The sequence below is a fragment of the Hibiscus syriacus genome, unplaced genomic scaffold, assembly GCF_006381635.1.
Source record: "Hibiscus syriacus cultivar Baekdansim isolate YM2019G1 unplaced genomic scaffold, ASM638163v2 tig00110783_pilon, whole genome shotgun sequence".
Classification (NCBI taxonomy): Eukaryota; Viridiplantae; Streptophyta; class Magnoliopsida; order Malvales; family Malvaceae; genus Hibiscus; species Hibiscus syriacus.
Window position 1 is genome coordinate 59,914 of NW_024062861.1, and position 25,539 is coordinate 85,452.

The following is a 25,539-nucleotide window of genomic DNA, read 5'->3' on the forward strand; positions in this document are numbered from 1 at the left end:
TAACTTTTCTCATTTTAATTTGAAGAGTGTTACTCTAATATTATTACACGAACCAAACGATCTCGATAGTTAATAAATTATTGTTATTTTTTGTAGTCTCGGGATCGAGCACCATGAATACTAGGAGTGTGAACGTTCAATGTCAAATGGTTGAGAGTTATCTTTGAACAAATACTATCTTATACATACCTCATATTAATAATAATAACTAATATAGTTAAAAGAAAAATGTGAAATTAAAAAACTACAGTAGTTTACATGTCATTATTGTTTACAAGTTTCAACGATCTGATAATGGAATAAAAAAGAATTGCAAGTTAGGGTAAGTACACAGCTAAGCTTGATTCTAATCTCAATAAAAATCATACATCGGCAGTCCAAATGTTCAAATCCAATGTGAAACTTGTCTGATATATAAATGGGGGATGCATGTATATTATATGATTAGTGGAAACCCATGAACGTAGACTAGAAGCAACCAGCAGACCGACATTCCATCCAAGAAAACATTATTTTATTTCATATAACCACTTTTTATTGAAATAATAATAATCATAAATCTTGTTCATTTGTTTATTTATTTTATATTTTTGATGGGTTAGGTTATTAAGTTGGGCATGCCCTCTTTCTTCATAATGGACTAGTGATCTGTACGTCTACTTGTACCCTTAACGTCAAGGGTTCCACAAATTTTCTAATTCATTTTATATCAATTAGTTAATTTTGATAAAATTATAATGATAACAGTAAATATTCTGACCATTTATCTTTTTATTTTCTTTCATTATATTAGTGTCATATTTTCACCGAATAATTCATACAGCATTATTGACGATGAGTTATTTAATATGACATATTTCATAACAATCCTAATGAGTGAACCACTTTAAAAATTATTCACCTTTACGTTTGGGCTCGTTTAAAATGAATTTAGGGATTATAAAAAATTCATAAACTTTCAACTGTAATCCCTAAAAATCACAAGATTTATTGTTTATAATGAATTTAGGATTAAAAAAAATCATAAACTCTAAATCGTAATCCCTAAAAAATAAATCTTATGATTTTTAGGGACTACGATTTAGAGTTTATGATTTTCAAGTTTTTTAGGAATTTAGGAGTTTTTTTAGATTTTCAGGAATTTAAGGTGTTTTTAGGAATTTTAATAATTTCATAGGTTTTTTAGAAAATAACTTTTGAAATGTTGACTCATGTTATGTATATTGTGTTTATAGAATTATATTAAAAAATTTAAGTTAGCACAATGGTTAAAACTTAACTTTTGTTTCAAAAGGTTTTGGGTTCAAATCCCTTCAAATACATTATTTATTAAAAAATTTCAAACAAAACTTCATCATTTTGGGGTTTTTTTAACACCAAACACAATCATGTCAAAACGACGTCGTTTTGGCAAGGGAGCTATCCCAAAATCAGGGTCAGTGACTAAATTGCAAATTTTGAAAATTATGTGCTCGATTTCGAAACAAGTTAAAAGTTTAATGACTTAAATAGGAATATTTCAGTGTTAGATTAGATGGTAATTATGGAAAGTTTGAATGGGTATAATGGTAATTTGATAAGAAAGATTTTTATTTTCCTTTTATATAGGATGATAAACGTAGGAAATGAGGAAAAAGGAAAGAAGAGTCTGGAGAGTGGGTTCTCTTCTTCTCCATCGTGGCCATGAGCTCCAAACAAAGGCGAGTTTTTCAGATAGTTAATTTCTTGTTGAATTTTTGAGTTGGTTATGATCATTAGAGTATACTTAAGCTTAAAGAAAGCTTAAGTCAAATTTAAATCAAAAGACGACAGAGTTAAGAGAGATTAAGTAAAAGTAGTTTTTAAGTGAATTATTGAAATAAAAGGAGTTAATAGATTTTGAGGTTGAATTTGACTTGTCAAGGGTTTAATTAAGAAGTTAGAAGCAATAGAATTGAATTTGGAACATGTTGAAAAACGAGTGTAATTCTTGAATTACATATGGATGATAGGATTTTGAGGTTAAAGATGTGATAAAGGAGTATAAGTAAGTTTAAGCATGTGTATGAAAGTTAAGAATATAAAAGGGAATGATATATGAAGCGTTTGAGATGAAATGAAGAAATTTTCATGCTGAAAATGTGATTTCTGGGCTAGGGGTATCGGTACCCATTCAACAGGTACTGATACCCTCTCAAACGAAAAAAAATCCAAAATGCAGTGAGGGTACCGATACCCTAAGGAGGGTATCGATACCCACTAAAGGAAAAAGTGAATATTGGTTTATTAAGTTCATTTAAGTTGTTAGTATCGAATTAGAAGGTGTAGACATCTAATAATTGCCTTAAAATGTGTAATTATGTAGATACAGAGCCTAAACGGGTTCCGGAACCATTGACAAGTAAGATCGATCAAGGGAAAAGATAAGAGATCGATATTGACTAGTGAGGCCAGGTGAGTGCATGCTAGTTATTACATGATGTTTCATGGAAATAAGACTTGCGATAAGTCTATTTCCTATAATAGGATGTATGAACTCGTAATAGGAGCATATGTTTGACATGATGTATGTATGTTAATGGTTATTGCATATGTTATATGATATACATGAGTACAAGTTATTATAATAGTGAATGAGTATAAATGGTTTCATAAGAAAGTGAAATAAACTATGAGAATATATGAAAGTGTGATATGAGTTATATGTTATTGTATGCATGATATGTTTTGTATGAATATATATACACTAGTGTGATAGGGTATAGGATGTGTGTGTGTGTGTATGTGTGTGTGTTTACATAATTCATATGATATTGACATAATAAATGGAATGTTATGTTATGTATAGGAGAACATATATGAACAAGATATGTCATGATTGGTTACATAAACATAGGTGGAATAATATAAATTGTGAGACATGATATACATGATTACATGTATATGTGATGTATGTTATATGATATAAGAAAGATGTTTACACATACATGGGGTATGTGATAGAAGAGAAGGAACGTGTGATTATAAGAGAATGCCCATGTTATATAGTACGAGAGCTATAGGTATAGTTGGTATGCCAAGAGTCGAGGGTTACCTATGTCTTTCGAGACATATGGACATGATTACCTATGTCTTTCGGAACATATGGATAGTTTACCTATGTTCTAAGAAACATATGGATAGTTTACCTAGGTTCTTCGGGACCTATGGACAGTTGTTGAGGTTCTTTATGACCTCTGGATAGGTCATTCGAGACATTTATACGAGCTGTGGTGACAACATATGTGTGTACAACCTCATAGTACTCATATACCTTAAGTTCTCACATGTGTACATGGGCTAATAAAAAGATTAAACAGATATATTGAATGTGATATGTATATGTATTTGTGATTTGTTATATGGAATAAATTACAGGATTCATGTATTGGAGTATTGCTTGGTTAGTGCATGATATATTGATAATGGTATATGTATATGTGTGTATTGGTTATGTGAAAGGTTATATGTTTTTAGTTATATGAACTGTATTACATGAATGATATGATGTTAAGTGTATTTCTTTATGAAATGATATATGATGGGTATAAATGATAAGTATATGATTATACGATAAAGGTATTAATGATAATAATAGGATAATGATAAGAAAGAAGATAATCATATATGTACATGTGTGGATTTGATATATGAATAGAAATATGTTGGTGTATGATATGATAGTAGTAATTGTTCATGCATGATTATAGGTTAGATTTTTTTTTCTATTATATGTTTATATGCCTCACTAAGTCATAGACTTAGCGTGTGATTGTTTCACACGTAGGTTACAGAACGAGAAGAGAAGCTATGAGGAGCAAGACAGGTCAGATTCTCCTTTCCAATGATCATATCAGAAATGTAGTTAAATAAATGTATTTTATTTTATGAAATGTAGTTGGCATTTAAGATAAAAGATTGGTGTCAGATACGCTCTGATAAGTTTTGTAAAACCATATGTTTTATACAATAGAAATTATTTGGTTTATTGAAAATGTTGAACTGAATTTTTATTATATTTTGTCAAAGTAAATGTTTTGAAAAGTCAATGTGACACATCGGACTCGTATCCAGGTCGAACACGGGTAGGAGGTGTTACAACAGTCATGCCAAAACGACGTCGTTTTGGTGAGGGAGCAACGTCAACAAGGTCACGTCTCGGAGATGTCATGTTATCATGTCGTTAAGTCATTAACGATATAGTGACATAATTGCAGTTAAACTTAAACGTTAGTGTTAAAATTGACAAAATTAAAACGTTGGTGGCATAAACGAGCCCGAACCTAAAGGTGGGTGGTACTTGAAGTAGTTTACCCTAAATTTATTGATAGACGTCATATTTTTCTTTTTTTCTTACCCACTTACAAAATTTTATCACGATATCAAGAGCACAAAATGTATCAACCTTCTCATCTTTCCTTTCTTCTCTTGATTAGAGACTAAATTCTTCTGTCCATCATTTTCAATAACTCTTCACCTAAACTAGAATAAGAATAGATGAACTGTTAACTAAAATTTACAATCATCATCAACCCAATTATATATCAAAATCTCTATTTATGTATTTTTAATTATGTAAACGCTCGACAAGTTCATGATGCCGTTTTATGGAGCTTTCAACTTAAAACCTTACAAATTTACTATCATATTTGAGCTATAATGAATAAGATGTTAATGTGATAATTAAGAAAAGATATATCATATTTATACTTTAATTTTTAACTTTAACATAGCATACGTGCAGCTTTAAAAAAGGTTATGGAATTGCCATGCTCCCCTTGAAGGGGCAGCCATTGTTTAATGCATTTTCTTTTACCCTTTTTATTATATAATTTAATTGTTTGTCAAATTTTACAGGGGCTACCATGTGGACAATGCTGAGCTATAGCATGCTCTTGTAATAATTAGATTAACCAATACCCACGTGTTGAACAAAGTGTAGTCCTTACCCTAAATATTTAGAGTAAACTACGTATTTAATATATAAACTATCAGTTTTTGTCCGTTGTAGTACCTAAACTTTCATTTTTTTTAAACCATACTAAATGTTTAGTTTTTTTTTTCAGTTTAGTACATCGCCATTAAAAACTTAACAGAGGGGCTCGTCGACAGCCACGTCTACAGTCGTCGACTGTCGCATTCGTCGACCGATGAAGCCTAAACTTTCCAGTTCGCACCTTTACGACTCCATGAATGCGATTTTGACCTCCGTTTGACCAGAAAATGCCTTAATCTCCCCAAATTAACATTGGACCCTTCGATTTCTTCATCCTGAAATTAGACTATATTAGTCCACTTGTTATTCTCTTGTGGTCTCATGTTTAGATTAGTCGTCCGTCCATCAAAGCTATGCCATGTCAACTCGTCTATTAAGTCTTTAACAAATGGGTACTAAAATGAAACAAAAACTAAACGTTAGATATGATTTAAAAAAAACAAATTTTAGATACTAAATAGACCAAAATCGACGTTTAGGTACTAAACCTATAATTTACCCAAAAATGTATTTGTTTTCTTATCGCAAATTTTCTTAAATCACGATAATGATTCAAAGCATTTATTGTAGTTCATGTAATCTGTGCATATTGATCGTAGTTTTCTAGATAGGATAGCTAAACTTTATTCTCTTTTATATTTCACTCATTATATTTTGAATCTTTTTAATTTTTTTACTAAACTTAATACATTTAGTTTTTTTGTCACTCAGCCATTAAATAGTTAAAACGTTAAGATGGGTTGTTATATCTATGTAAAGCGACGTCGTTTTGGAGAAAATTTTATTTTACTTAAATGACATCATTTTTAGCTTTGTTAACTATTTAACTACGGAGTGACCAAAATACAAGAGGGAGTAAAGTTTAGTGACAAAAAATCCAATGTATTAAGTTTAATGAGGAAATTGAAAACTTTTAAAGTTCAATGATGAAATTTGTAATTTACACGAAATAATATGGTAGAGTGGCCAAAAAAATTAATCTTCAAAGCTCAATGAGTAAATTAAAAACTTTTAAAGTTGAATGAGTAAAATAAGAGAGAGAAGAAAGTTAAGTCATGGTTTATGTAATTAACTCTTTTATCTTTGTACAACTCAGCCTCTCATTAAAAGCTCCTTTTCAACTGTCACTAGAATTTCTTCTGGAAGGAGAAGAAAAAACAAGAAGTAAGAAAATTGTTTCCATTTTTATGATGTTGAATGTTCATCCATCTTTCTAAAAGGATTTTCCCTCTCATCCTCTCCTCAATTCAAATATCGTTTCCTTCTTCCTTTGGTTTCCCCTCGGAAAAAGAGAAAAATCCATTTGAGTGTCTTTCATTTTCATCTTTTTCCCTATAAAGTTTCAAATCCCGAGATCTCTGCAACCCAATTCTTCTTTCACTTGATTAATCCAAATTCTCATCTCGGTGTCTTTAGTTTCATCTTTTTCCTTGTAAAGTTCCAATCTTTCCGTTGTTATAAATCATTAGATTATATGCACTACTTGTTATTCTAAATGTAGAAGAGAGTTTCAAATTTTCTCCTTCCCATCAACATTTTCTGTTCATCCAATCAAAATCCAGAATTTCCCCTGTTTTTGTCTGTTTTGATGTTATGGGTTGTGCAAGTTCCAGGCAGAAACGATGCTGGCACTGTCGGGCACCATGTTCACCTGTCCCAAGAAGTTACACGATGCACGTTCATCATCCTTCACAACACAAAGGCGATAGCTACCATGTCGTGGCATTAACATCCACCACATTAGGCAATCTCAAGGTAGAATCAAACCACCAAAGCAATGGGAATTTGCAGGAAACCAAGGAGAAAAGCAAACTTGAAGCTGAAGTCTGGTCCAAATTGATTGAGGATAAGCTCCCAAAAATTGTCCCCAAAACTCCCGTAAGAACTCCCCCCGGTGAGCCTGAAACAATCAACACTTGGGAATTAATGGCCGGCCTTGAAGATTCTAGCCCTCGTCCTCCAACTCATTTCAAGAGCTATTCCGCTAATGAAAATGACATTTTGTATTCAAAGCCTTTGTGGGCTCAATCTGAAGAAGATGAAGGATCAGATTCAGTGATGACAGATTTTGATCCAGAAATCATTTCTAGCTTTAGGAAAACACTTGAACAGCTTCCTTCTAGTAACCCTTTTCATCTCAATCCTTGTACCATCGAAAAGGTTCATTGCAAGCTTAACAAGGATAAGGTCATTTTGTATTTTACAAGTTTAAGAGGTGTTAGGAAGACATACGAGGATTGCTGTAATGTTAGATTGATCCTCAAAGGCTTAGGAGTTCGTATGGACGAACGAGATGTGTCGATACATTCGAGGTTTAAAGATGAATTGAGAGAGGTTTTGGGAGAAGGGTTTAAAGGCGGATTGCCAAGGGTGTTTGTAGGGAAGAAATACATTGGAGGAGCCGAAGAAATAAAGCAAATGCATGAAGAAGGTTCCCTAGGGGAGGCCATTGAAGGGTGTGAAATGTTGGAAGATGATGATGTTGGTGCTTGTGAGGCTTGTGGCGATATCAGATTCGTGCCGTGCGAGACTTGTTCCGGCAGTTGCAAAGTCTATTATGATGAAGATGAGGGTGAAGTAACAGGAAACGAAGGTGATGAGAGTGAGTATGGATTCCAACGATGCCCCGATTGCAACGAAAACGGACTTATCCGCTGTCCGGTTTGCTGCGATTGATCCCGGTCACGAATACGAATACGATACATTACAATGAATATCAAATTCATAAAATGTAGGGAATTTTTTTTCCTACGTGTTTTTTTCTTTCTTTCATTTGGTTTGTGAGATGTGTTTTAATTTGTACAGTGAGTGAGAGTGAGGAGTTTGAATTGGTATAATTTTGAGTCAAGGAAGAAGATAAATGTATTTGTAATAAGCAGGGTTTGTTCATCATAATTACAAATCATGTGCTTCAATGGATGATGGCCTTTAAAAGAAACTTGTGTGATGATATATTGAGCCTTTGAATTCCAAAGCTAAGCTTAATGAGGGGGTTGAGGATCATGCTCAAAAGAGTTGGATATTAGCTCACTGCCATTAATGAAAACATAAATAATACAATTAAGCTCTTGTTTCGCATTCATTGGGGCTTTAACAATAAAAGAAAATTAGATATTATAGCTTTCTAACAAGGCTCGTTTTTATGTTTAGTTGCTTAATAACCCTTGTTTTTTAAGTTCATCCGACACGTTTGTGATTTAAATCCCAACATTTATAATCTTATATCTTTTGAAATATAATTATAATTAGACTTAATACCAAAAAATACATAAACTATTCCCTTTCTCAATTTGGGTGTATAAACTTTTTTTTTCAATCTAAACCCTAACGTTAAAACGTTGTCATTTTAAGTGCCTCGACCGTAACTGTCGTTAAAAAATTTCGTTAAGCGACACGTGTAATGTTTGTATATTTTTAGAATTTTTATTTTAAAAAACTTAAAATTTTCAGAAAAGTCCACATATATCTTTTAAATTATAATCAAGACCCTAAAACTCTAAAATCTTTAATTTTAATCCTCATACTGAATCGTCGCCGGTCATCTCCGGCCACCACCTCTATCGCCATCCACCCACTGACCAACCATCAACTTTTCCGTCATCCCAAAACCCCTAAATTCATAAACTATTAAATCCTTAACCCTAACCCTACATTTATAAGGTGGAGAAGGAGCTGAGAAATTTTCCTAGGGAGGGAAGGACAAAGGAACGCCAGGGGACTAGGAAGGAAGGGGGAGGCACGGGTGGGAATAATTTTTTTATTTTAAATAAAAAATTTAAAAATATAAACGTGACAAATGTTTTCTAACGAATTTTTTTAACGGCCTTTACGGTTGGAGAACTTAAAATGATAACATTAGACACATAGACTAACCGAAAAATAGTTTAGACACCTAAATAAAAAAATAGTATAGTTTGAACATTTATTTTTATCTTAAGTCTTATAATTAAGATAAACTACTAAATTTTAATTTTTGCATTGGTTTATCACTAAATTTTAAATTAATATAATTATAGAACTTTAATTTATGTTTGAATTATATTACTAGATCATTAACTCGGAAAAAGCACAATGTCAGGGAAGATAGTTTTTATCATTATATCGACTTAATGATTGAAACAAACGATATTATTTTGGTTCAGCTATTTCATTTCTTGTTAACTTTAGTATGTTTATTGATTTTGCCAATGAATTTTGAAACTTTCAAATTTAGGCACTTTACTTTTTGATCGTCACTGACAGTTAACCAATTACTATTAACAACAAGATCGATATTTAAACGTCCACAATACTCCCTTTCCTTCTCATAGGATTAATTTTTCATAAAATTCACTTAAAGTCGATAAAAATCTATTTAAAGATTCGTGTGCTAATATTTTAACCTCCTCTGATGGTCGTTCAGTAGGACTAAGTCTCCGAACCCAAAAAATGATAAATTTTGTGTATTTAATTTTGCGAGTTTAAAAAAATTGAGAAAATCTAAAGTCAGAAAATGACGGTTTATGATGACAAAGATGATGAGCTGAATTAAAAAAAATTAATTTTTTAATTTTTAATTTTCATGTGAATACTATGCCAGAACAAAACTATTATATCTCTAATTGTTAATGTATTAATGATCTAATGATATAATTGGAGCAGATAATGTTTTTTCCTTTTAAGTGCTGCATTTGGTTTACTGAATTAAGAAACTTAAGGCCAAAACTTGATAATAATAATAAATAAAAAACTAAACACTAGCCATCCACAGGTGATTAATTGCATACAACAAAGCAAAGGTAGTTTTGAGCATCATTCTCTTCAGCTGGGGATACCTTCTATTTTAGCATGCATTTCAATCAAATTGGTTTGAATTTGGATTCTTTCAACCATATCTAAAAAAAAAGGCCAACTGGACATGGACATTTACAGCCATCTAACTCAACTTTCAAGTTATTACCGTTGTACACAAGCGTATACTAGACTGGTACGTAACAAATACGAGTATCGATTATTTTTTACACAAAACAAAGGATGGGAAAGTACCAGTAAAACGGGTGTTATACGACACTTAGCTTGGTGTTTGTTTATTTCCATGGCTACCCAGATCAGCGGCCGCCTGAGCTGCGCGGTTCAACATGCCGGAAACCCAGAGTGCTCCCTTGGCAAAATAGCTGCTATTGACTACAGCATCGCTGGCTGCTACAGCTGTTCTCCCGGTAAAACTTGCAGCTGTTAGCACTGCAGTCCCGGTAACTGATGCAACAGATTTTGTGATGTCCGAAACATGATACTTCTCATCCACTGATTTTACAGTTTCCATGCTAGTGTTGATCTTATCAGTGAGGCCAATTCTATTGCTAAGCTCAGCAACTTTGGCGGCTGCGGTAGCAGAGACTCGATATGACTCGTCCAAGTCTTTAGCCTTGACAAGGGCATCTTTGCCCAAAACATACCCCTTGGCTAGCATTGTTTTCACAACAGTCACCGCTTCTCCGGGAGAAGAGACAAATGGATGCATATGGGTAACCTGCAAAGATAATCGGCAACTCAAACTACAAATATCAATACCGTGTTCTTTTTTTATACAAAATCATCGAATTAAAGCAAAAATATTTCCATGCCCCATGTTGCTCATCATCCTGACCAGAAAATCTAAGCCCAATTGTGCCAAACAACAAACAAGACTACAGCAGAGACCTCAATGATCCTAATTCCCGATTTCTTCGGCATGCCAAACATGCAGTATTCGTCCTGAATAATACAACCATTGTGACTCTAGGAGCAGATTAAGATAGTAGACTTGGTATTGAAATGATCTTATGGAAATTACTATTTATTCCCGTCTTCAACATTTATATTAGCTAGTATCATGTATCCCTCATTCTTCAAATTTAGTGCCTGATAAATTAATGTCTGAAAAATAAAGATATACCATGGAAGATCTAAAGGCAACAAAGAAAGATGTCAAAATCACACACTCAAGTTGGAATCCCTTACCGAGTCCTATCAGTGACAAGTGCTTATGGGGGTAGTAACCCCAAACAATCAACCTGGTCTTCTTATTAAAGAAATCGAAACATACCGTTGAGCTAGTATCCTCTTGAGCTTTCCATGAAGAACCATCCCAAGGATATGAATCATCATCATAGGAACCCCACCTTGATATCCATACAGACTGATCAACAATTGTAGCTCCCTGACACAAAATTTGGCAGTAATGAGATAAATAATAGCTATGAAAAATCAGGAAGGCAGGATGCAAGATGTTCCTTCCGTCACTAAAGATCGAGATTAAGAGTCTATCTTAGGTTATGGTCCATCTCAAAGAATGAGCCAACCTCATTTCTTTATAGTCTCCATACTGGTACTCACAAACTCTTCAAGAAATCAATTCAGCCACTTGAAAAAAAAAGGTCATCCATATTGCACAAAACTAGACGGACAAGAGCAAGTTTTTTCCAATAAGAAAGGTGTTTAGTGTTACTTGGGAAATTTTCTACTACAAGTTTCTCCAGTGTATCTTACCGGTCATACAATTTCAAAGAGAAGCCTTTCAAGAATTACAAAGTTTAAATTGACCAACTTTCCCTTGTTTTTTTGGATTGAGTGGTGCCATTTTAGGTTACATAAGCTGATACTCATACCATACTAATACATCTTGATGCAAACATGACGTTATGGTGGCATTCAAAATCAAAACAAAGATTCTGAGGAAAGAAAAGAGTCAGAACCTTCCAGGTAGCTGAAAGAACACAATTCTTTTTTCTTTTAGAAAAGGAATGTAACTTATTTCCCTCGTTGGAAGTACGAGTCGAGCTTACACTGAGTAAGACTGCAGTTTCCAGTGAATAGGGATCTTTAAATGTCACATAAGCCGTACAAGCATATTCCCCACATCTGTTTAAGAAAGCAGCTCCCATCATTACAGCACAAATTTCTTAGTAACAAAATCAACGAAATTCTGCACATCAGGTTTAAAAGAAAGATCAGGAATAAGCTAATCTTCGTTGGCTAATCACATCACTATACTAAGGCGTACCTATGAAATAAGGTTACATAAGCTAATCTACATGCTAACAGCTATGGCCTGATTTGATTCCCTACCATAGAGATAAACATCTCGACTATTGTAAACAGTCATTAGCTCAAGAAATATGGAATTATATTCATGTATCTTAGCAGATTATCAATGATCCAACAAGAGATCATTTCAGACAAAAGACTTGGAAGCTTTTCACCTTTTTCTACCCCCCAAATAACCAGTAAATTTGTAATCACTCTTTAGCTTAAGAAATATGTCGAACTTGGAGATAATTGTACTGAATATCGACTCAGATTAATATAATTGTCTAGATTCTGTTAATCAGATCGGAAATACCAAGTATCAAACAAGAAAGCATTTCAGACAAAAGAAGTATCACTTTTGACTTTTTCATAAAAGAGTTGACAAACAATAAGTACAATTAAACAACTTGATCATAAAACATTCCTTGATTCAAGAAACCTGTCACAACTTGTCGCTAAGTTACATTTGTACAAATTATGGGAATCGTCACATGAAGAAATTCTACTTAAAGACACTGTTTTTTCCACACAAACCAATAATGAGATTACAAATTATCCAACAAGAAATCATTTCAGACAAAACACTTTGTAGCTTTTGCCTCTTTCTTTTTTCTCTCGAATAACCAGTGAACAATAAGTCCCAACAAATTTGCAAATGCACAATAAATATGCACAAAATCATGAAAATACACCATTATGGAGAGTGATTTCTGACGTTTATTCGGGTAATCAGAAATAGAGTAGCAAAACATTACCTGATAATTTCGACATGTTCAATTACACCACAGTATGCGAAAAAGTCACGGAGATCCTTCTCGGTAACTTTTGGAGATAAGCTTGTAATTTCAGCAGTGTAACCTCCATGGTACATTGTCTTCAACTGAGATAGAGCAAGCAAAAAACGAACCTATTTCAAAGGTATTTAAATAAAGTTTTAGAAGCATACATAGAAGGTAGCTTGATATTGCAGGAATCATCATTGTTCATTCAAAACTTTTATAACGCCGAAACCATTGCAGTTCCGAGGAAAAGGGAACTTATTTTAGAGAGATGGCTAAGGGAAATTTCAGAAAGAGATAATATAGGCAATATCATTTTGGGGCAGTGATTCTTATGTATGGTCCTGAGCAAAATAGTCCACAGTGGTCCCAACTCTGTAGCTCTCATCTATTGTGGCATATGTACAAAACGAAACCCAAAAATTCATGGAATCTTCTAAATTCAAATGAAAGATACTAGCAATGTTGCCGATTTTCTAGCATTGATTAGCCTTAATTCAACATTAACACATTAAACTTCTCATTGTTAAAATGCCAAAGCTATTTTACCAAGTGGAATAAAAAAATCTGTAACCTCAAGCAAGGTGCCTTAATCTACTCCGAGATCTGCTTAAATGCAGAACAACAAATATTAGTTTAAAGTCAAAAGTAATAAAAGGGATGAGCTATGGGGACAGCCATAGCCCATATAATCCTCCAAAATGAAAACTATACATTGGCTTTCAAAATAAGCAAGTCAAATATTGTAAGCTTGAAGCAAGATTATCAATTTTTTTTGGCTAAAGTGCAAAAGAGGGTTCAACTTACATTATAGAATACCTATATATATATATATAAAAGAAATTATCATAGCTTATATCAACAATGGGGGGTCATTAATGAGTAAGAGAAGCAAACTTTGTCCTCCAAATATCAATTAAAGGCCCTCAATTTCCAACTATGAAGAAACCTGAAACTAATGATTATGTATTGAATTTATTGAAAACCCAGACAGTAAAAGAGGAACACTAACTTGTTAAAATTGATAAAATAAGCTGAAAAGGAGAACTAGGTATCACTGAATTTGCATGGAAAAAGAAGGAAACTGAAACAAAAATTGAAGCTTTATAAAAGTTATGATATTTTTTACATACCTGTTGTTGATGATGATGATCAGATTGTTAAAAAAGCTTAAGCAAGATAAAGGGAAAGAGGGATGATAGTCAGAAAACTAACCAACATAAACACTACCCGCTGGTCTTCTTTCCACATGGCTACAAACCCCACTCTCATTAATCGAGCGTGCGTTTCAATAAAGATATTTTTTTAAATGTTAAAATAAGCGTTTAAATTATATGTAAAATTAACTTTTGGTATCTAAAGAATTTTTTTTTTTTTTGTTAAAGATATGTGTTAAAACGTTTTTTTCATTATATTTTTAGGTGTCCAATATTTCTGACGTTATATTTTTGTGTTTAGACTATAACCACCATTAAAAAATATATTGTTATATGACATGTGTCAAACTTTTAAAATTTTAAAATTTTTATTTTAAAATAAGAAATTATAATTTATTTTAAAAAATTCAGTTTTTTTAGAATTATAAAAAATCTAAAAAACTTTTAAATTCTTAATTTCAAATTCATTTGCAGCCGTCGTTGGTCATTTTCGACCATTATTTATGTTGTCAAAAGATTACCTACATGTTATCGCTCACCCATTGATCGATCATTGCTTTTGCCTTTTCCTTAAACCCCTAAATTCATAATCCTAAATTTAATGAGAAAACGATTTAACTTAAAATTTAATCATAATAATCTCAAATATCTAGAGGTAGGGGAACGATCAAGGTAGGGAGGGAATTTGATGGGAGAAGGAATTGGGAGGGAGTCTTGGGGTTGGATGGGGACAAAGGGGAGGGTTTTTTGTTTTAATGATGATTGTTGGGGTGTATTTGTACCTAGGCCTTCTGTTGATCGCAGGAATGTACACCTTACTAACCTTATTATAATGATTAAATAACTCTCATAAAGCAGTCCTTGACACTCATTTACTCGGATTATCCACAAACGTCGTCCAATTATCCTCTAGAGAAGACAGAGTGTTACCTCTTTTCGGCGATCCCATCTCTTCTATATATTTAACAGAAGAAAAAAATTATCTACTCCCACTTGTTTGTGTCCTGAAAGTTTGTTTGGATGCTATGGACCAGGTTTATCATTTTTTTGGAAGTTTTCGACTGTATTTCCAGGTGATATCTCCTCCATCTTAGTTAAGGGTGTTCACGGTCAGTTTGTATAGGTTTTTGGCTAAAAATTCATCCGATCTGAAAGTATAAATGTTTGTGCTTTGAATCGGTTTGGATGTTTCTAAAAAAAGTCCGATCCGATCTGATCCGATCCAATTAAGTACGGCTTGATTCGATTTGAATTTATGCAATTTTTAGATTCTAATTTTTTAAAATAATTCTTGAATTTTTTCATAAAAAACCCTAATCATAAAAGAAATATATTGAATATTTGCAAAAAAAAAAAAAAACCAGAAAGCTAAGATTTTTTCCAACAGAAAAATAACCCATTTTTTCCCTACAAAAAAAGGACAAATTTTTACAGAACATAAGTATAATAAATTAACATAATTTTGGCAAAGTCCAACAATCAGGCAAAGGCAAGAAGAAATTAAGAGTAGATCATAGTACCTGAGGGAGTTTTTGTTGGATTATGTTTTGGTTGAACTTGAAACGGTGTCGTTCTGCGCAAGGAAATAACCATTCATTGTAAGAGACTATCGGTTCGGTTCGGTTTGGATCGGTTCCAGATTTCCAAACCAAAACGAACCGAAACGATAGGCTTTTTAAAAAAAATCAAACACACTAAATTGGTTTCGGCTTTTTTTCGGTTATCGGTTTTTTAGATTAGTTTTCGGTTATTTTTTTAGATCGAATTGAATCTGAACACCCTTAATCTTAGTTGTTTGGCACGACTCATTCCCTATCTCCTCATCGAATTCGATTTGGCACTTCATTCCTTATGTTGTTATCTGGTCACTTTGGAAATTTAGAAATGATATTGTGTTTTGTGGTCTTATCCCCCTCTGGTTTCTTGAAATCAGCGTCAATAGTGCAATGAAGGGCGATGGTAGTGTTGGGAGAATTGATGGTATTCTTCGTGATTTAGACATTAAAATCGTGTTGTCATTCTTTGAGTTGATTGCATTCTAATCGAGCTAGAAGCAATTTTATTCGGTCTAAACATATTCTTCTATTCGATTTTTAATAAGAGTTTTACGCTTATTTTAGAAAGAAAGCAGTGGATTGGATCTCCGCTATAGGTGAATGCCCCACTTCATTTTTTGCTATTGTGAAAGACATTATGACGGTGATTATAGAAAGAACAGTTATCTTGCGTTTTGTTGGTCGGAGTTGCAATACTTTAGTAGATGGTTTTGCAAAACAAGGGATTGGTTAATGCATGAAGCTTGTTTCTTCTCATTATTGTCTTTGGTGTAATATGATGTATTTTCTGTTTTGTTATGTTGTAATAGGACTATTACTTTATTTGTAATATATTAGGTACTCTTTTTCTTCTTCTGTTATTTATTGATATACTCTTTCTTATATCGATAGGTATGAAAGAGATTTTTTAATGAGAACTCCAATTTCTATTAAAAAAATCAAAAAGATAAATAATTACGCGTGTCATTTAAAGATCAAATTTAATGACGTTACAGTCTAAGAATCTAAAAATGTACGCAAATATTTTTAACGTAAAATTTTGTAGGCATTAAAAATTAACTTTGAGTAATATTTGGCACCTATTTTTATATCAAGACTTATTTCCTAAATGGTGCGTGAAGTCATTTCCTTTCAAGGAGCGTTAATGGCATCTCAATATTTGGTTGAATTAAAATGACCATTTTATCTCCGTCGGCGGATTTCTGCCACTCCATTGGTGGGGAATCTAGTTTGGGTCCGTAACTTACACCACTTAAACGGCACCGTTTAATTACGCCTCAAATCCCACATTCCTCTCTATTTCCCTTTCTTTACCCTAAACTTTTTTGTAATAAATAATTAAATACTCAAAAGGTTACTCCCAAATATAAAATTAACAATTTAGTCCTTTTACTACTCAAGAGATTATGACATTTAGCACTAATTTTATTCGAAAATCAAAACATCAATCACAAGTAGTCGTTCATGAAAATATAACTATTTTAAAGTTTGAAAATAAAAATATTTTAAATACATATAAATTTACTTATATAGTAAAATTAGTTCTTAAACCATACTTTTTTCTCATTTAGATACCTAAATATTTTTTTGTTAGAAGTTACAGTCTCCAATAAATGTCCCATATGCCATGTTCTTCTTGGTTGACTTATTTTGGGTAAGAAAATTTATATTTTAGGACCTTAGGTACCATTTACAAAACAAATGTTTAGATACCTAAATTGAAAAAATAGTATAGTTAAGGGATCAACTTTACTATTAAATCTATGTATACGGTGATGTAACTACATTATAGGTTGGGGAGCCCCAATTTTTTGGTTTTAATCACTTGTTAGTCCCTATAGTTCTAAAACCAGGCAAACTAAACCTCAACCTCTATTTTTTTTATTTAAATACATCTTAGGTCTAGACGTGTATATGGTCCTGTTTTTACAAATTTTTTTAATAATCGATCGATTTTTAGTTTGGTTTACTTTAATTATCAAAATTTTCATATTAACTTTAGGTTTTGAATTTTGGTATATTATTTTGATAAAATAATTTTATTTTATAAATTTTAAATATTATTTGATAATCTTTTTAAGTATTTTTCATAAATATTTTTTAAAATTTAATTTTATGGTCTTAGGTTTAAAATTTTAGAATTTTAAATATATGATTTACATATTAGAGTTTAAGATTTAAAGTTTCAAATTTTAATACTAAAATGAATAAAATTATGTAAATTAAATATATGTATGTATGAATTGGTTGAAGTTAAATCCTTGTAGCTAGATTCTTAAATCTAATAGATATAATTTAATTTCTAAATGGGATTGGCTAGTAGTAGTTAACTAATCATCTATGTTCAACCCATGTTTTTTAATTCAAACTTTAAAATAATATTTTTTAATATAAATCATATATTATATAAGATAATTAATGTTTGTCATGCTCAATTACCAACATTTTTCAATAAAATATACTGAAAAGCAAGTCTGTTACACCTAAAATAAATGTTTCTAACTACCATGATTAGACAAAATGAAACAATCTTAAAATACTATTTTGTATTTTTTTTATATTTTTATTTATTTAAGAATATGTAAAGATGCCTTCATTTTGTTTGTGAATTTTTTGATTGGCAATTTATAGGATAATTACTTTATAGATTGGAGGTGGAAAAATATTTTACAAATGGGTTGTATTGATTTTACTTGTTTTATATATTTAAGGTTTAGAGTTATATTTATTGATCATCAACAATTAGTTGGTGTAATGACATGAGACACTTAATCTCTAATGAGCTTATGTAGGATCTGATCTGGTTTAGTTAATCAATATATTAGAAACTAATGATTATGAAAAAAATATTTACAGATAAAAAATTATGATCATTTAAATATGTCCACATTTAAATAAATGTGTTTGTGGAGTCTAAATTTTATATACTAGTTTGAAATAGACTATGCCTATATATTTAATGCATGGCCTAGAAAATTAAAGACTTTCATTGACATGCATGTCCCAGTTTCATTGATGTGTAATAGTATATATATATATATATATAACAAACTGGAACTTTCGCATGAGTTTCTTTATGCTAAGGTCAGCATGATTCATCCAGCAATTATTCATAGATATTACACTTGATTAAGACATGGCTATTATTTCTTATAGTTGCTTTTGTTGATGTTGGTCTTAAATTTCATTCAGATTCATATAAATTCACCATTTTGATATAATTATATATATATATATATATATATATATATATATATATATATATTATAGTTTAATTTATTGGAAAATCGAGTATCGTCGATTATACCGGTTAATATATATGTCCTTTCGGTTCAAATCATGTTTACTAAAAGATGAACAGACTTTTGGGACTGTAGTACACCATGCTCCTACTGACAAGATTTATATTGTCGAGATCAAATTTTAAATCGATTCATATAATTATTTAAAAAATAATAATCGATGATACAATAAAATAAACTAGAAAATAAAAAATTTATGACATGTAGGGCATTGTTGGGGAAAAAGAAAACTTAATTAGCATTCCATCAAATCACTCACTGATGATTATTTTGGAACAAATTAGAACACACCTGATTCCAACTTACGACAAACACAAAATATATTCTTCTAATTTGCATCATATTAATTCCACGTGAATTAGTATATAATTAATCATATTCTCAAAACAAAAAGAGTACGTAAAGATAATAATTAATTAAGTTTGTCTCATGCGAAGAAGAAAGTAATAGTAATTTGCCATTAAAATTAAAGGGCTTTGCTAGTGCAAGTCCTTTTATTATACAAATTAGATTACAAACCCTGGCCACATGGAGGAAGCATCCTCAACTATATATATATATATATGTATATATATTCTGATTTTAATTTGTTCGATCTAATGACCAAAACCTAATAATAAGATTGGTTTATATGTTACATAATTAAACTCCTGATTATTGCAGCCTCGGCACTGTCTGCGTCAATGGTGGCCAACAACTGCGAGAGCCGCTCACTTAGGTCGTCCACCTCCCTATGCAAGCTTCTGATGTAATTGCAAGTCTCTTGTAAAACCTTGGACGCCGATACCTGCATGAATGAATGCAAAATTTTATGTGTGAAATTATAAAGTTTCATAAGGTACGATCACATCTCAGAACCCCTCCATTCATCCCCGGATACCTGCACCGGGATAAATATATTTCAAGCCGACCCATTATCGACAAAGTAGACCGTTATGTTATATCTAAATATAATGAGATGATTATGTGGCTAGGGTCAAAGCATGTACTGTTGTAAGTCAATGAGGAGCTGAAACCTAAGAAATGTGTGTTCCTTGATGTCCGGGGTCAAGTTTTTCAAACTGTATTTTCGAGGACTAGTAACATTATTTTAACTGAAATATACTATTCCCATGTGGCGCATGCACCAGGAAAATTCATCACCGTATAAAAACAAATAAGATATTTATATTTGAATATGCCGACAATATTTACCTTATCGGAACGCCTATCGCGAATCTCCGGTAGGAGCTGGCGTAACTTTGAGACCAGTTCAATGATCTGATCATCGGAAATCCTCGAAACACCTGCACTCGACTGCCTCGACCTTCTGCTAGACATGTTCGGCAAAAAAAAACAAAAAAAATACCAACACCACCCTAATAATGACCCGAAACCAAGAAACTTTCTCGCGTATGGGGTTTAAAAACACACAAGATATGTAAATGCACAAGGAAAATGGTTGTGGTTTGGCAACAGAGGAAGAAGAAGGAGTAGAAATAAACTAGTGTTAGATGTAATATTTGAAGAATTGAAGAAAGCGATAAGAGAGATATAAAGGGGTAAAGAGGACCACATCCACGGGGGATGTGAGTGTGTGTGAGAGAGAGAGAGATTACAATAACAAAGACAGTGATGCTGGACGTGAAGAAGACATGTGCATCGGAGTAAGCATAGTTGGTCTTAAAAGGGGTTTGGGTTTTAAGTAAGAACTGAGTTGGTAGAGCACAAGGTTCTTAATCTTGAGGTGGATCGAGTCACACGGAGAGCATTTCATAATTCGGAGGTCTCTTACGGAAGTTGCTCTCAACCTGGTATTGGGGCAGCCTACTATCTTATCTCCTCTTACTCCATACATATGGGAAAAAGGGACACCCATTTAAGTATGTATTTGTATTGTGTCTATTTTTTATATTGATATAATATCATATTATTGTATCGTGTCTAAAATTATAAGATGGAATGAACTCATCTAGTGATGTCAGTGACTAAGGGGAATATTGTTCTTGCTAAATGTCTTAGGTTGTCTATAAGATGTGTGTGCATTGTCAAAAGTTAAGAAAAATTCTGAACAAATATTATTCTTATAATCACCCCGAACAATTAAAAAAATTATAGGACGGAGAGAAAAGAAAGGAGGGAAATAAGGGTTTGATGGTTATGTTCCCAAGTTGGGGTTAGATGGCAAGTGAGCTTTAAGAAATGTGTTTGTTTTTGAGCTGACATTGTGGGCCTTCATGTGCATGTCTTGATACGCAATACCATGTGATCATCATCTTCTCCAACTACATCCTTCTTTTAATGTATTCCACAACCCCCAAATAACCCTTTCACACTTCCATTTCCATTTTTCTCTTCCTTTTTTTTGTCTATTTAAATATACTAAACTTCCATCGATTGAATTTAATTTAATTGATATCGGGGTCGGTATATGTTAGGATATTTGAAGAAGCTCAAAGATCAATCGAATATTTACCAAGAGGATGTAACACTCTTAACCCGTATACGTCTTAATATACGAGTTAAAGATGTCACATCAACTTAAATACATTTACTGAACTGAAATTTGTCTAAAAATTTGTTTCATTTCAAAACACTCTTATTCTAAATTTAAAAATCTATTTTTAAAGTATATCTCAACTATAATTTATTTCTTTATTACAGGAAAATAAATTCATTTATTAATCAGTAATTTTACTAAACCATGTCTTTTCGTTAAATCTTAAAAAAAATAACATAACATATTCTTTTCATGCATAAATACTGATAACACTAAGCTAAGTAAAATAAACTAAAATAGTTCTAGTTTACTATTACAGATTATTAGAAATAAATACGATAAATAGAAATCACCGACATAATTATACATGCCATTATAAGTCAAAGGAAACATCATAGTTGTCTTACTGATACTGATGATATGTATGTCTTTCCAAAAGATGCTCCGATAGCTCCTTACTGATCGTACTTATCCTTACTAGAACCTACGCATGAAAAATCATCACGCGCTAAGTATAACTTAGTGAGGCAGTAATACTAAAGGTGAGAATAATTAAATAAAATATCAAAATATATAAAATCATTAAAATAAAACAGACTGGATTTCTTCAGAACATTCAAACCAGATATCTCATGTTGAACTTTATCATAAACTTGAAAAGAATCATCTGATAATTTTCACAAAATCATAATAAATCAGATCAGATAGAAAAATCAGTCCATATTCCCTTGTAGTCAAACACTTTTCAGAACTTTCTTATTTCATTTTTATAGCCCAAAGTATATTTTAAGAGAATATAAGATACATGAGTCAGACGAGTGTGTGCAATATAGATATCATATCATCAGTCGGAACAGATAAGCACACACAGTGCTATCACATCGAAAATAACAATATGCACACCAAGTGCATTCAGATCAGAATATATATATACTAGTGTACACTCCGGTACACCACAGTATATCAAAATCAGAACAGATAATCACTCCACCTCATGGCATGCCAATTGTACCTTTTGACTCTCAATATAACATACAATGGGCTTTTAGTTCATTTATTAACCATTTGATAAACATCATATCAGAGTCGAAAATATATTTCATTCACATTCTTAACATGTGACATGGACAGTCCATGTCCAAAAACTTTCATAAAACTTATTAAAGAAATTATGGATATAATTTCATAATCAAAACATAATTCATATCTTTGAAATAAACAAGATGAGGTTGACTTATCGCAAGTCGTTCTCGATCAAAATAATTAAATAAATAAATTGCACTCACCTTTGCCTCACTTAAGAACTTGTATACGATAATACTAGTCACAAGCTTTGTCCTTTCCTTTCAGATTGTTCGGATTGCTAGTTTTATTGTAATATGACAATACCAAATTATAACACAAAATGATTAAACTACATATTAGTATCGTTTTAACATAAGCTCATTTTTGACATTTGAGAATCTATAAAATAAAATCGATAACTAAATCGATATCAACCTAACTCATAACTCCATTATAACTTCAAATTTCTCAAAACACTTATTCAATTCCACAAATAATTATTCCCAACATGATCTTCAACTTTTACCAATTATAAAATCAAGCCACATATTTTAAATTCTTTCCAGAATTAAACTCAACTTTTCCTTTAATTTCATAATAGCTCTTCACTATCATGATCATTTCCCATTAAATATATAAAATTTCCAGCAACTAAAATAAAAGTTCAAATCAATACTTCAACCTTACAACTTGATAAACTTGAAATTCAATCCCAACTTAATACTTAAACTCCAAAAATCAACACACTTTCCAAAATTTCCAGAATTATTCTAACTCACCCAAATGGTACTTTTACATTTAAAAATTACTCTTCATCTTCTAATTCATTTCAACTTAAATTCTAAAGTTTCCATATTCAGACAACTTGCACTACCTTTAAAGAATCAATATTTTGTATTGATACACTCACTGAAATTTAATTCCGTTTCTTTCGTTGAGAACTAGACTCAAATACGAATCTATCCATATAAATAAATCCTTCAAATTCAATATGTACAATTTATGGTGAATTTTCAAAGTTGACTGACAGAATCTGTTTTATGCAGAATTTGCTGCCCATTTTTCTGACCTTTCCTCGGTTAAAAATTCATATCTTTTTTTATACACCTTGAAATTGACCCCCGTTTGTTTTAAACAAAACTAAATTGATATAAGAACATAATATATAAAAATAACCTGCAAATATTTTTTATAGAATATCTGGTGAATTTTTAAACTCACTGCCAAATTCAAAATCTAAACTATTTTCATTAATTTGCATCCTTAGGTTCTTCATCAATTCTTACAACACTTCTAATATCAAGAATCAATCTTTAATCATAAAAATCACACTTCCCCTTCATCCACATAAATCACCCACTACCACCATTCAAACATGAAACCAAAACTTAATTACATCATCTTATAGAGAAATTAGTGTAGGTGAATTTCTATTTCACGTTTTAATCCCAAAACTCACTAAATTTGGTCAAAAATGGAAGAAAATAAATTTGCTTACCTTGGCTATGGGTTTCAGCAACCTGCTGGAGGAGAGAAGAGAAGTTCACGAGCATTCTAAAAAAATATCCTACTTTAACTCTTAAAAAATCAATTATAACTATTTTTTTAATCATTTTAGGCCAAAAGACTAACTTACCATTAATGAATTCCCAAAATTACACCCATGCCAGTCCATGACATCATCCCTTACCTCATCATATCCATAAAAATATCTTAATTCTAATTTTTCATGTTTGTCCTTGCAATTTTTGAAAATTACAATTTACTCACCTAATTCCAAAATTTCAGCTTAACATGGAAAATTGACCTTAATTCTATTGATCCATGTTAAATTTCATTTTTCTAAAATATATAAATAATATTTCCAACCTTTATCTAGCATCCTTCACATTTTTGTCAAATTTTGATTCGATCTGATTATCCGATTTAATACCGAACTTTACTGTTTTATAGCCTTTAACACAAATCTCGTACCGAAAATATGATTCCCACGAAAATCCTTGTTTTAGACCAACTTATTCATTTCCGGGCTAAACTATATAAATTTTTTTCAAAATTGTACTTTAATCACAAAACTTTCAAAACTTACATTTTAGTCACTAGACAAATTTTGGAATATTACAGAGGAGTTGAAGTGGATTTGAGAAATTTTAAGGGATTAAGGAGATTTAAGAATGAGAAAATTTGATGCACAAAGATTTATAATAGTTCGACTTCTCAATCAAGTTTACATCCACTATTTTAGCTCATCACCAATGATTTTCTAACAAATTCACTAATTTATTCTTTCTTTTTACAGGACAAAGATATAACCATTACAAATCCCTATCTTTTTAATGGCTAAGATAGAACCACCCCACTTTTACAAAAAGCTAAAAAGATGTAAACAAGAAAACTCTTACAATGTAGGTGTTTACAAAGTTAAGCTCATAAAAACACTAATATTTACAAGAGAAAGGAAAATATGAATAAAAAACTCCTCTCTTGTGTTTGATTTCTTGGATACCTGTTCTAACCCTTCTTAAAGTGTCATCATCTTGTGTTTATAGGTTGGAATGCGTTTGTGGTCATTTCTAGTCGTTGGGGATGATTTGGAGCCGTTGGGGATAATTTTTCTACAAAATAAAACTGCCCAGGACAGGGAGTATCGATATTCCTTTAAAGAGTATCGGTACTTCCTTTATAATTTTTAAATAAACTTATCGTTACTAGCTGTTGGACCTGACCAATATTATGCTCATGATATCGATACTACTGTGTAAAGTAGTATCGGTACCCCTTTGAGTATCGGTACCTATTTTTGCATTCTGTAATTTGAGCAATTTGGAAAACACTGGTAGTATCGATACTACCTAGAGAGTATCGATACTTCTTTTACTTTGGTATTGGTACCACATGAACAATATCAGTATTGTTCATGCAGTATCAATATTGTAAGAACAATATCGGTACTATGTACCAAAAAATCAGTTTTGTGCTCAAATTCTATTTTAATGAACTTTGAATTATTTTTGAAAATTTTTGAAAACTCTGAACAAATTCAATTCAAGTCCAAAAATATTTTGCCTTAATTTGTTATCAAAATATTATAAAACATGGTTCAACAATCTTCCCTTTTAGATATAACAAAACAATTGAAA

General features: G+C 31.6%; 3 protein-coding genes and 1 long non-coding RNA gene across 7 annotated transcripts; 1 reads left to right on the forward strand and 3 right to left on the reverse strand.

Moving 5' to 3' along the window:
* The first annotated feature begins 6,458 nt into the window (after window positions 1-6,458).
* Window positions 6,459-7,722, forward strand: LOC120140346 (uncharacterized protein At3g28850-like). The gene has a single exon (XM_039155329.1). The coding sequence runs from the start codon at window positions 6,608-6,610 to the stop codon at window positions 7,688-7,690; it is 1,083 nt and encodes a 360-aa protein (XP_039011260.1). The 5' UTR covers window positions 6,459-6,607; the 3' UTR covers window positions 7,691-7,722.
* Window positions 7,723-9,857: 2,135 nt separating this feature from the next.
* On the reverse strand, window positions 9,858-14,070 carry LOC120140347 (binding partner of ACD11 1-like). 4 transcript variants are annotated; one of them, XM_039155330.1, is made up of 5 exons: window positions 13,974-14,070; window positions 12,817-12,968; window positions 11,728-11,893; window positions 11,079-11,192; window positions 9,858-10,523 (listed from the first exon to the last, which is right to left on the reverse strand). In XM_039155330.1, exons 2-5 carry the CDS (start codon window positions 12,930-12,932, stop codon window positions 10,065-10,067), a joined length of 855 nt encoding a protein of 284 aa, XP_039011261.1. In that variant the 5' UTR covers window positions 12,933-12,968; window positions 13,974-14,070; the 3' UTR covers window positions 9,858-10,064. The 4 variants fall into 4 exon arrangements, with proteins under 4 accessions (XP_039011261.1, XP_039011264.1, XP_039011263.1 ...); XM_039155333.1 differs by having other exon boundaries at window positions 11,818-11,893; window positions 13,974-14,067; XM_039155332.1 differs by having other exon boundaries at window positions 12,817-12,941; window positions 13,974-14,066.
* Window positions 14,071-19,468: 5,398 nt separating this feature from the next.
* LOC120140348 (transcription factor PRE5-like) lies at window positions 19,469-20,260 on the reverse strand. Its single transcript, XM_039155334.1, has 2 exons — window positions 20,050-20,260; window positions 19,469-19,642 (listed from the first exon to the last, which is right to left on the reverse strand). Exons 1-2 carry the CDS (start codon window positions 20,173-20,175, stop codon window positions 19,490-19,492), a joined length of 279 nt encoding a protein of 92 aa, XP_039011265.1. The 5' UTR covers window positions 20,176-20,260; the 3' UTR covers window positions 19,469-19,489.
* Window positions 20,261-21,694: 1,434 nt separating this feature from the next.
* On the reverse strand, window positions 21,695-23,963 carry LOC120140350. Its single transcript, XR_005517718.1, has 3 exons — window positions 23,898-23,963; window positions 22,621-22,697; window positions 21,695-21,818 (listed from the first exon to the last, which is right to left on the reverse strand). It is a non-coding gene; the product is annotated as an uncharacterized LOC120140350 (long non-coding RNA).
* Window positions 23,964-25,539: the final 1,576 nt, after the last annotated feature.